Source organism: Drosophila persimilis, unplaced genomic scaffold (assembly GCF_003286085.1).
Source record: "Drosophila persimilis strain 14011-0111.01,24,50 unplaced genomic scaffold, DperRS2 tig00000191-arrow-pilon, whole genome shotgun sequence".
Classification (NCBI taxonomy): Eukaryota; Metazoa; Arthropoda; class Insecta; order Diptera; family Drosophilidae; genus Drosophila; species Drosophila persimilis.
Window position 1 is genome coordinate 13,324,117 of NW_020825298.1, and position 12,558 is coordinate 13,336,674.

At 39.6% G+C, this 12,558-nt stretch overlaps 1 protein-coding gene across 3 annotated transcripts; it reads right to left on the reverse strand.

Annotated features, from left to right (window-relative positions):
* Positions 1 to 2,894: 2,894 nt before the first annotated feature.
* Positions 2,895 to 11,256, reverse strand: LOC6588727 (transcriptional regulatory protein GAT1). Of its 3 annotated transcripts, none has more exons than XM_026988834.1 (8): positions 10,618 to 11,256; positions 8,005 to 8,148; positions 5,441 to 6,311; positions 4,599 to 4,654; positions 4,383 to 4,535; positions 4,095 to 4,323; positions 3,535 to 3,629; positions 2,895 to 3,415 (listed from the first exon to the last, which is right to left on the reverse strand). In XM_026988834.1, the coding sequence occupies exons 1-8, from the start codon at positions 11,239 to 11,241 to the stop codon at positions 3,245 to 3,247; spliced, it is 2,343 nt and encodes a 780-aa protein (XP_026844635.1). In that variant the 5' UTR covers positions 11,242 to 11,256; the 3' UTR covers positions 2,895 to 3,244. The 3 variants fall into 3 exon arrangements, with proteins under 3 accessions (XP_026844635.1, XP_002014369.2, XP_026844636.1); XM_002014333.2 differs by having other exon boundaries at positions 2,907 to 3,415; positions 4,599 to 4,723; XM_026988835.1 differs by lacking the exons at positions 5,441 to 6,311; positions 8,005 to 8,148; positions 10,618 to 11,256 and adding an exon at positions 5,062 to 5,248 and having other exon boundaries at positions 2,936 to 3,415; positions 4,599 to 4,723.
* Positions 11,257 to 12,558: the final 1,302 nt, after the last annotated feature.

Consider the following 12,558-nt stretch of genomic DNA (forward strand, 5'->3'; position numbering starts at 1 on the left):
AGATGATAAACAGTGGACAGCGCTTAGTAAAGAAGCCCTAACAAGACTAATGGAATGCCAATTTCCAGGCTGCACCGAGAACACAGAAGCGAACATGACCTAGCAAACGAGAAATAACATCCACCGGCAGATCTGATAAGAGAACGTAAGCATAACAACACCTGGACTGGACGGAATATTCTCAGCCATGATGCAGGTGAACAAAAAGGTGATTAACCCATGGCAGAGTATTTCCCTATTCAATAGACAATCTCACGAGTTTTCTTCCTCCCAAGGGCAGGAAAGTGTAGCCTTATGATCCCCAAGCCGATAATTTGATAACCCTTACCTTCTTTCTATTGAAAACTTTGGAAAACCTGTTGGAGTTACACATCACGAATGATGTGGGGGACTGATGTCAAAAAATCAGCATGCTGGACTTAGACCCTTGAAAGTTTTAGACGGGTGTAATCAGAGTGGCGCATCGCTTCCATGGTAAAGGATCACATAGAGGTACACCTCATGGTGGTTCAGCATCAACAGATTTGAGAGAAGAGTCCCAAAACTAACAGCTTATTCAGATGACATAAGTAACGTAATGGGTACGGGCTCCACAACAGAAGTTACACACAGAAACATATGTGAGTGTATGATGGATCTTACCGGAAAGTACAGATATGGCTCCCTGAAAATGAAAAAAAAATTGGTTGAACTAAGTAGCCTTGTTGTCTGCGAAAGCGCAAGGGAGGAAAAAGTACACCAAAAAACAGAAGGGAAAGACCAGACCGCAGACGCGGAACGAGACGAGCGCACATACACCACCAACACCTTCTGGACAAAAGATACCTGTGGAACCGACTGGCCGAAGCTTATGTCCAAGCAGCAGAAGACGGACTACTTCACAAAAGCATCAGAACCGAAAAGCATGAAAATAGCATACCCATCATCGACAGTGGTCATACGGAGGGAAAGAATCGGAAATCCTGAGCGCCGTTGTTTGTGCAGACAACCCGTTTGTAAGCTGCTGTGGTATCGAGTGGTACAAGGGAGCCCATGCAGTGGCTTGTGGTAACGTGGAAACTCTTGAGTCTCTCCAAAGCACAGTTCAAGACTTTGGTAACCTTTGTCTAGGAGCGGCACTCTGCGTAGTCCCCACGGATCAGGATCCAAGGAAAACGATCATGAAGTGGTGGATCCCTCTTCCGATCGAAACGGACGTTGACACACTCGTCCTTATCAAAGCTCAAAGCCCGGCCGTGAACAGAGCGCAAGCCATAGTGAACGTCAAGGAACTCTGGTCAGGAAAGACTCGCTAAGCTCCTTGCTAGGAGCTGGCGCATATCCTTTGGCATGGGATGATAGGAAGCACCTTATGGGCCTCAATGCTACGAAGAGTACGGTCAAATCCGCCAACCCCACCTTGCCGGCTGCACAACCTGAACCTCCGTATGAAAGCCCACATTCCTGGTTGCTCGGATTTTACCGGCGGCGCAACCAGCGACGGAGAGCGAAAACAGGGAGTGGAAATTGACTATCTCGTACGAGAGACAGGACAAGACGTACCAGAGAAGATCACATGGGCCATTAAATCATTCAGTCCCTACAGAATAGCCATGTGGCATGCTTATACCTACTTGCACACCATGGCAACAGAGAATCTTTAAACTCCTAATGGATTTACACATAAGAACTGGGCTCAACGAACGATTGTTCGGCGCAGCTCAACTTTTGTACCTAAATTACAGATCAGAGGAGCCATAGAAGGAGCCTTCAGGATCGAGTCAACAATGGCCGCATTGGACAAGATTGGCACACACACGGCGGTATACAGATGGCTGAATCTGTTTCCAGGAGCAAAGTGATAACTGCTAAGCTAGAACTTCTGGAATCCGCACTTGGAACGACCGCTAGATGGGCACGCCAGAACGTTCCAGGGGTGAACCCTCAGAAAACTGAACTATGGCCGATCTCACAAAAATATAAGATACCTAGTTTCAAGCTACCCGCAATTGGTGGAATAAGACTCAAGCTATCGAGCGAAGCTATCTTCCTCGACTCTAAACTGTCCTGGAAACAGAACACCGAGCACCTCAGGGTTCAAGCCTTACAACCACGCGATTATGCTGTGTATGGAAGAGAGTGGAACAGTCGGGCGGAATGACTGCGTGCCAGAGCTTTCGTGGGATATAAATTATAGTGGGCATATATTGGACACGGAGTCAGGGAAGCGAAACACTGCCCTTAGGCAGAACGAGCTTTCTATCTTCACTGACGGCTCAAAGACAACCGAAGGGACGAGAGCTGGGATCTTCTGCGAAGATCTGTGGCTAATGAATTTTGGCTATCCCTATGTAGCAAAGACTTCTGTGCGTAGCTCATAACTTTTGAAGGTTTAATGTTTCCCGGCATACATGAGCTATGAGCATTTCCGTCTTCCGGTTCCAACATTACCGTTGTGGGACTAATTTGCGTTGAAAAAAAAGGCGTGGAGAAAACGCGTTCAAGTCGCAAAAATAAAGAACAAGTTTTTGGAACTTTTAAAATTTGTTTGGAGTATTATATTTGAAAAAATAAATGTGCATTAATCTTGTATCTTATTGTAATTTGAAGACCTTAATTTAGTTAGATTTATATAGGTTCGAAAACAGCATATAGTTTTTTAAATTAAAATGTCTTATAATTGTATACAATTTAAATATTTCCTTGAAAATTTTGCATTATGTTATTATTGCTTTTTGCATAGTTTTACTATTAAAATGTTTATGGAGATTATTATATTATCACATGATTTTCATATAGGCAAGAGATTTAAACAATTTTTTGTAACTTTATAAATTTTAAATTTCGTTGAAAGCTAAATAAATCATTGTTAAAATCCAATGTAATATCCATAGAACCAAGTAGTGGTTTTAAAATATTGAAAATACTGTAAAATGGTTATAATAAATATCAATAAAAGTTTTTATTTTTATTAGTTGCATTAAGTATTTATGTCCTTGTTTAATGCCTAAGTTTTTTATTGTGATATTATTTTAAAAGATTAACTTACAAGAACAAATTTTATGTAATCTTATTTTAGAAGTATTTTGGTATTAGTTTCTAATGATAAAAATGAATCAAATTTAGTTTTAAAGGATTAAACTTATATTTATAATATATAGGAATAATTAATTCTACACCTTTTATTTCCCCTTCTGCGAGAGTTAATAAATAAAACAATTTGTGTTAACGGGTTGCATTCTAAAACACGAATATTTTTGGCGTTTTATGTGAACTTCGCATTATTTTCACTGGAAACAAGATTAAGCGGTACAGTCAATTCCGCAGTTTCACAGCTGTCATTAAACGACGACAAGCAATTCGACTTTTTGCCTTTTAATAAAATGTTTTTGAGTGCTGCTGCAGTTTCGGTTTCATCAATTTCCTTTTTGCATTTCTGAAATGGAATCAAGAATGAATTTCTCAACTACGTTGTGTGTATCAGTAAACGATGGATTCGTTAAAAACCATTTTTAGAAAATGTAAAGCATTCAACAGAAACTATTACATACTTACATTTAAAACAAGGCCGGAAATGTTAATTGTATCTTGAGAATTCAAGAAATCAAGCTTCGTTTGTTCTATTGAAGAGCAAGATATTTGCTTTTGTTCTGTAAACAGAATAAGAAATGAAAATACCGTCTTGAATTATCTTATAGCTTATTTGAACGTATTGCGTTTGAATTAAGGAATTACATATAATCCTGCTCATCTAGTAACATACTTGCTTAGTTAATAAATACATTTGTAACAGTGGGATAACACAGGAGTCTGAATACAAAATTTGGTGGCACTAACCTATATAGTCTCTGAGATCAAGGCCTATACTACTTTTGAGTATCGGGTATAAAAGAATGTGAATGGTTTCGCATTAAGCTACCGGGTTGGAACTTCGCTACGAACGATAAAGCTGCATGGATATCTGGAGCTTCGGCTCTCAGCTATCTTTTCTTGTTTCAATAAGAGATTATCATTATCGTTCATAGTGAAGCTGCTTTTGAGGACAACGGTATGGATGCTGGCATTCAATTGAAGCATATGCTAAAAGCATGCATTGCTTTCTTTTAATTACTTACTTTTTTTAGATCTCTCCAATTCTTTAGGACGCCTGCGTCTAGTGTGTATAGTATCGCGTCTCATTGAATGTGGTCTGTTGATTCCGTGAAGCTTGAAATATAATCCACAGGCATTGCACACCATTTCTCCTCGAACACTTCGCCTCCAAATCGTGGTGGTGAGAGTTCCACAGTTAGAACATGACATGTCTTTTTGGGCGCCAGGTAGGGCATTAAAAATGTTGATGTTCTATAAATGTATAACTTAAATTAAAATATATATTTGCAGTTTATTTACAAGGTGCATACCTTTTTATCTTTTGTTTCTTCTGGCTCGAAATCTGAATGATTGTAAGTCTCTGTCCCCTTTTCATTATTTGCATCGCTGCAATCCGTTTTAGTGGGAAAACTTTGTTTTCTTCTGCATGTTTTCAATTTGCTGGATTGAGCCTCTGATAGGTCCTACAAAAAAAAATATATTTTTTGTTTTTTAACAAAAAAAGAACACCATCGGATTTCAGTTACCTTCAATAGCGCTATGGGTTCTTCAGGTACTTTTGTAAATGATACTGTTGACGGCACTGGAAATACGAAAGGCTGACTCATTATGTTACGTAGCATCTCTTTCGCATCTTCTCCCTTGTTTTTAGCTAAAAGGGTTGAATGGCATATTTAAAATCAGGCTGCTATGAAAATTATACCCCTCAGTATTTATTACATTTACATTGTCGTACTACTAGGAGAGTAAGTAAGTAACTCAGTTTTTCACGCAGAACTATAGAAATATAACTACATCTATGTGTGCCAAACTGACTGAGCATCGGGTATAACAGTAGAGTCACGGCCGTAGCTGAGACTCACAACGGGGAACGTTTTATAATGGAAAATGTGAAAAACCAGCAATATCTTTGAAACTGTTATACTTTCTCAACTTTCGACTGATGATAAATCAACAAAGATTTCAAAGAACAGATTTCAAATTAATTACCGTCCAAAAAGCATGCCTTCTGACATTATTTTGAGTCTGGGGTATTGTAGTCGATAATTCCACGGTCGGTTTCTCGACTTTGACTTTGAATGCCGGTTGATTGTCGTTCCAAAAAAAGTTGACGACCAGAAATAGGGTGCTGCTAAGCACACAAATGTGCTGTTGAGCGCACAAAATTGTTGTGCAGCGCGAAAAATACACAGGATTGCCTTGAATATTGCATCAGCTGTTTGCACTTTGTTTACTGTGAAGTTCCTTCGCTCAGTAGGAAGTATTTACGACTGCTATATGTAAAGGTATGCATTAGGGGAGAGTGTATGTTGATTACTTGAGTATTTCAAGACAGTTTGCCCTATGTGATATTTATAATTGAACTTACCAGCTGATCGTGCCAGAGCTTGCCAGAGTTGAGTGGTAGCTGCGTCGGTTGCGTGATCCGAGCTCACACTGTCGGGGGTCTTTCTATCGTTGATTGAAGATGTTATGTCCATTTCCAATTTGTGAGAGTCAGAACTGTCACCAGAATCTAATAAGGAACTGCTATTCGTTTTTACTGTTGGTGTATGTTTGTAATCTGACCCAGCACGTTGGGTAATGGTAATACTGTAGTTCTGAAGATCCTCTTCACTTCTATGTGACTGTATTGGAGTTTGGCAAAAATTGTTTATTGGGATTGAGTTTCTTTGATTCGAATAATCATTCCTTTTCTTTTTAACGGAAAGGTCAATTTCAACTCCTTCATACAAAGCATTCTTTTTTGATGGACGTTTTGATTTTATCACAGAACTTTTAATACTTGTATCAATAACTGCAGAACTACGTGGAGATTGAGGATTCGAGCACGGAGGTGAAATTACAATTTTTTTACTTATATCCATAAGAACTGCTGCAGTCTCCAGTTGCTGTTGCAAGCTTTGAAACTGTTCAATGTCAGAATCTTTGTGAAATGTTGAGTCGAATCGGTCATGTATTGGTGGCCCAGACATACATTTTGCTTGCGTTTTAATCTCATCACTTTCCATATTGGTTGATTGAAAAAGACTCGGATGTAATATATGGGTATGGGTTTGCATATCTTGAGTTCTACTCTCAAAACTTCGATCAAAAGTTGTCTGAAAAGTGGAATCTACTTTCTTTTTGTCGTACTTATGTTGAGAAAAAGTGCTGAGCTCAGTCAGGGCCTTAGCTGCTATTGCCTCCGACGAAGACTTTAAAACTGTATCAAGCTGCATTTCCAAATCGTTAGTGTCCTGCGAAAAATACAAATACGTTTGTCAAAGCAAGTTCAAATAAGTAATTGTATACAAGAGCCTTACGCGAATTTAATATTACCTTATACTCTATGAGTACTACATATAAAACAGAATAATACATATGATTAAAATAATATGGGGGGAGATATTGTCACTCGCAAAAAACTGTGCACTTGGTTTAAAGCAACGCCTTTAAGTTACGGCGGATTCATGAGGCTCTTGTTACCTTCCATAACTGTACAGACCTCAGACTGCTTGCTATGGGTAACGACAACTTGTAAAATTTTCACATTTAAGTACAGCACCGAAGAGCATCAGACTTGTTTCCATCCGAGGAGGAAGGAGGAAGTCAAAGTTCTCAGCTAGGTCGAGGTCGAGGTCTCAGAGGACGAGTCTTCTGGCAGCTACGGCCACGTACAAGTATACATTTCATCCTGGAGGGCCCCTGAAGAATAACCTTCTCGGGAACTTGTACTTGGAACCTGTGTTTTTCTTTTCCTACAACCGTTCATTACGCTGCACCCCAAATAATCTCGTTCGTCCCGAACGGTGGTGGTGCGGTCCGGAAAATACCATCCGAAAACTGAATCTCCTCGTGCGTCGACCGATTAGGTGGGTTGACGAGAGGACTCGGAACGTCTCGCTGACGGTGAGAGTGGCGACCTAACGTCGCTGGTAGTCTATTCCGTTTCTCTCGGGCCTCATCGGGTCATATCTCCGAACTTGTTACTTCAAGTCCAGTGTAAAGTAATAATGGGTCATAAAATTTAATTCTATTATGTTGTCGTCCGTCATATCGGTTACAATGAAATCGGGTTCCAGGTTCGTCTTCGTAATTCCAAGTTTCTTTGTAATTTTGCCCATTATCTCCACTTGTGGCTCTAGTCCATTCAAATGCTACACATTTCCATTAACTAAGCCCCTTTTATTTATTGAATGAGAAGCACCTGTAGCCAAAGTCAACGCACAATTTCGGCCAATTATGGAGCGGACGAATGATCAAACCCGGGATGGGATGTCAACCCAAACGTCGGTGACGGCGTTAAGATCCTCAAGGGTAATGACAACCCAAAGCGGCAGTGGCTGGTGCAGAAGGTGCTCCAGTTGGAAGCTCTGTGGGGGAGCTGATCCCTTCGATTCCAAAGGCAAAGGTGCTCTTCCCCATTGCAGGCCAGGGAGAGCGAGCACTGAAGCTGCAAAGGCAGAATCCAGACCTTCTAACTAAAGACGGAATCGGATCCTAATATTATTTCCTTACAATTTACCGTTTGTTATTGTTCACTGTCTGTCCCATTTCTGTGAAGGAGTTAGTGAGAGAGTATGTAGGAAGAGAGATGACTCGCTCAGAGAGGATCAAAAGGGACAAGATAAAGAGAGAGCGCGTCGAGAGTGTTCAACTGCGGCAATGTGTGGTAATCGCGTCGCAGACAATGACTGTATTAGAGGGACGAGTAGTTTAGTTATTATCTTTCCGCAAACCGGGTATTTTTTACTTCGGAGTGCATCTCTTTCAATATAAACATTTAAGGCTCCGAGAATTTATTTTATTTTGTCACGCAAAATATTTGTAAATATAGTTGTTTTTTATAAAGACTAAAGACGAAATGTAAAACCAACCGGACTACAGACATTTTCCTATAAAGGCCTTTAATCTAAAAATGAACTTATCTTAATTAAGATTACAACTTACTAGTTTTAGGGTTTCGGATATAGCTAAAAATTCTTTTAAAGCGTTGTGAGAGTTATGTGCCATAGTACGAAATTTTCCAAATGAATCCAATTTGGCTCGGCATTCACGACAAATTACGTTGGGAAACCCATCATTAGGAAATGGCTGAAAAAACATAATTTACATTAATATAATAAATAAATTTAGTTGTACGGTCGAAAATTGAATAACTTTAAAATAAGTTTTATTTCGTTCCACTCCACCAGAGTGCGCACACTGCACGAGGAACAGTGTGTGAGAGACACGGAATAAGTAAGCGCGTGGGTACGCTGTCAAAGCCACTGATTTTTCATTTGTTCCTCCTGGCCATAAATTAAGGTGCTTTAGCTTTAGGTGCTCCAGACAGTTTTTGCTTGCCGAAGAATCACAGCGACGCCTATGGACCCGAGTTACAAAGTTGAAAGTGGATGATGTCTATGGAAACGACCTCCGAAGGCACTCGGGGGAAGAGTGCCAAGCTGAGGACAGCAGAAAGCCCGGCAAGAAAGTTCCCGACGACAATAAAGAAGTCACCAGCGGCTCCTGTAGCCACATGTCAACCAAGAGATTGAGAAAGTAAAGTTCACAGCTGTAACACAGGCCCAGGAGGTCGCTTCACATCTTCTACACGAGATGTGAACCTCCACGAGGCCACATCTTCTCTACAGACGCCAACCAGGAGGTAATGGGAATGCCTCCAATCAAAGCTACGTCATAGAAGGCTGATTCAATATTAGACTGAAGTTTAATTGGCTTCCTACTCATCCGTTATTGTTATCGGACAAGCAGAACAGTTTTCCTGTTGACCAATGGACCCAGGCGGTGAATGTCCCAGGTCCCAGGTTCCAGGTCGAATCGAATGTGCTGATGATCCGTCTTAAAAGTTTCTGTAAACCTGTTGCAATGCCAAGCAAAGCGTATAAAAGGATTGACTCAGGGGTCAGTCGGTCTCGAGGCGTTCAGCAGTGAACCAATATACAGCAGGGTGAATAATTTACTTGTATTAAACCAGTAGAAACCACCCTGGGCTCGTACAATAAGCTCTTTGGGTGCTGGACGGCATATCAGTAGTGATGTTTCAAAGGTCAGTGCTTGACTGACTTCTTCCCCATACGTTTTTCACTGCTTCCCAGATACTATCTATAAAACCTTAGATGTTGAGCTGTTGTTTCAAGGGACGCCCACTTCCAATTGACGGATTCGATCTTCGAGCAGATCTTAAAAAGGATTTTCGAGTCGACTTTCCACTTTCCACCACGACTATCCAGACCCCGAACGTTTTCCTGGAGTTTTATTGCCAACGTTCGCCTATTTTTCTTTTATAACATAACCTTAATCCTTTATCTTCACGATAACCTGTTGTCGTTGATTCTCTTGATCCTCAAAAAGCTCGCCTTGATCTTACAACTTATCTTGACCTGTCGTACCTCTACTTGGTTTCTCATTTGAAACATCGTCTATTGCATCATCTTCATCATTCTCCATCTGCCGTTGGCCGCCGACGTCTGGTTCTTCTCAACTGTCGACCTGGAGCATTGCTTATACAAGAACTCGTAATCCTCTACATTGAGGCAGGTTCTCTCCAGTTCGGCTTTCAAACCTCTCGTTGGTAAGCACCGCCCAGCTAATTCCGTCTCCAGCTGCTCAGCTTGTAATTCTCTAAATATTTAACCAGCCTCGCAACTCCCCCTCTTTTTCTTCATGCTTGGCCATCTGTCATGATTATGATTAGCAATATTATTAATTTCGCTGCTATATTTCCCTTCATGTAGGAGCATCCTTTCTCTTTCCGCGATATATCTCAGAGCTATCGTAGGAAATCCATCACTGATCAATGACCAAGTTGTCCTGATGAACGTGGCCATTTGTTCACTGTTTAACGACACTATCACTAAAGAGAGCCATCACTAGAGCCATCCATCGTTCTTATTGGAATTATCATTACAAATTGGTGGCTTGGTCACAACCAAACACAAATGGTTCGCTCGAACTACGACTGGTTTGCAAACTCTTGTTAACAGACTTAAGTGGGAGTATATACCCGCTCCTAGTCGTGCTGATCTATATTTATAACTTTTGTGTTCGAGCTCCGATGATGGTTTCCAAGGTGCATTTAAAACTCCGACCAACTTCGAAATTAAACATTTCCAAGATCGATTCGGCCGCTAATTCTGATCAATAATTTACATGTATACATATATACATATACAAGTATGTATGTACACACGTACATACCTTACACTGTCGGAAAAGCTTCGTTCTGTGATTTTACAAACACCTGACTAAAATTAGAAGGGATATCAATATATGTATATCAATATGTAAGTGCATATGTATGCGTGTATGTACATACGAAACTGTGAATGAAATTGTTAACGCTGCATAGAATATGGGAATCCTACATCTCTTATTATGATTTGTGATGTCGTAATCACAAAAATAACACACACACAAATGTTTGAACACATATTAACATAATTCTGCTTCAGATTCGCACACACCACAGCAGATTTCTAACCGCATGTACATATGAGTACGCAATTAATGTATATTTGTATTTGTGTTTGTATTTGTGCTGAATTGAAATCTGCTTACCTTAATAGAGAGACAGTTGATTATCTGAAATGTAATATGTGAGGATGAGTCATCTCTGTGCTCTTGGCTGTAGCTATTAATTGTATGAAGTGATTGGCATAAATTTGATTTTAGTTTATCGGGAACCAAATCATCTTGATCGAGTAAACGGTGCTCCATCTGAATTTCCGAGTTTGTTTTTGTTCGTTCTATTTTCTCTTGATTCAGTGTGGTTTGCTTTGACGACTGATTTTTTAATACTGAACTACCGGAAATTTCGGGCTCCAAAAGCGTTGAATATTGTTCACTACCGCACAATGTGGTTGTTTTGTCTGCATAAGGCACACTCGGTGTGTATTGTGTTTTATGAAGAGGTTTGCTTTGACCCGTTTCATTATTGGTCAAAATCACTGATAGCAGGTTATCATCTACACAGCTGCATACATTTGGGCTTGGAGCATTGCAGAAACATTTATAAGACTTTTTTTGTTCATTTATCCCTTCGTTTTTATGGTGGTCGAATTTGTCTTTTTTATTGTTTCGTGTCGGGATATTATAAATTTGTAGTTCGGATATATCGCACTCATTAACCAACGTGAGACACAATCGACAAACTTGATGAAACTTGTGTGGTACATTATACATAATTAAATAGTTATATGTATATGCACTTCTTAAATAAACTTTCATATGATTTCTCTTATTTAGAGATTAAAAACGATAACTTTAAAATAAATTATAAAATGAATACAACACTATTCCTCAATTTTTCATTGTCACAATACAATCCACGTTCAGTTAAGTAAAAATAGTTCATTTTAGTGGTTCATTAAAATGTTGATGTTCAATTGAGCTGGTTTCCTCTCTTTTTACGCTTGAGGGAACACTATGATGTATACGGAAGTACGACAGTGCATAAAGGGCACTCTCGAAAGTGTTGCGTCGCTGAACTTTAATCAAGAGGTTAATAAAACGTACATCGTTTTAACAATTAAAATACCTATTTTGTCTTTTATATTTTTAGCACAATAATGGAAAAAGAAGAATACATATATTGATGCAAAGGACTTTATTGTTGTTAACAAAAAATTCAACGAAGGTGAATATCCATTATGAAACATTTTAAGCAATTTTTGGCACGTAGACGGATGAATGTATCTAAAATTATAAGGCTTCATCAGCCCATTTTTCTTTGATAGCTGCTAGAGTAAATTGGTCGCAAGAAAATTAACCTCCAAAGACGAAGTACATCAATGTTTTTTATGTTTAACATTATTTTCCCACACAGCACAGCTTCGGGGAACGGTGGAAATTTTTGACAGATGTGAAACCATCCATCGAAAAAACAACTGATAACAATGACCATAAAAAGCTTTTTACTGAATTGTGATATCTCACAAGACCACTTAATACCGTTATTTTTTGGAAGCCCTTAACAATTGCAACAGCTTTGTTTGGAAGTTAGTTTGTCCTAGGCTGCTCGCAATTTACTGGAGTATCCCTCGTTTGATAATTTCTGCTGCTCCTTTTGCACTTCCAGTATTTCCCGCTCAATCTCCAGAATATTGTCCAGTTTTGTTCCTTTGGGGGGGTGCCCAATCGCAGAATGAACGCGAGGGCTTCAGTTGATTCTGTCCTGGAAAATACCAAGTGCAAAAACGTAACAGCTTTTGCCAAAAGTCAAATTTTAAGAATGGAGATTTAAAAGTTGCGTTGTTGTTGAAGGAATTGGTTAAGCGGTTCTTACCGATGACCGGTTTAATAGCCGAACTGCAGTTGCGGTTGAAACTTGCAATGGAGACAACAGTTTTTGGATAAGGAAGGCTGCAGATAATACAACGAACGATCTTACAGCTGAAGAACCATGCTTTGCAACAGGAACATATGCTGTTTCAAATGAGAAAAAAGCAGAATGTTGTTGCAATCCGACTCCTAACTTAAGTCTCACACCCAGTCGGATGG

Coding starts and splice junctions, on each gene's coding strand:
- LOC6588727 (XM_002014333.2), bottom strand. CDS start 11,241: ATGTATAATGTACCACACAAGTTTCATCAAGTTTGTCGATTGTGTCTC. Junction 6,312..8,004: donor TATCCGAAACCCTAAAACTA/GTAAGTTGTAAT, acceptor TATTTTTCGCAG/GACACTAACGATTTGGAAAT. Junction 3,630..4,094: donor ATTGGAGAGATCTAAAAAAA/GTAAGTAATTAA, acceptor TTCTGTTTACAG/AACAAAAGCAAATATCTTGC.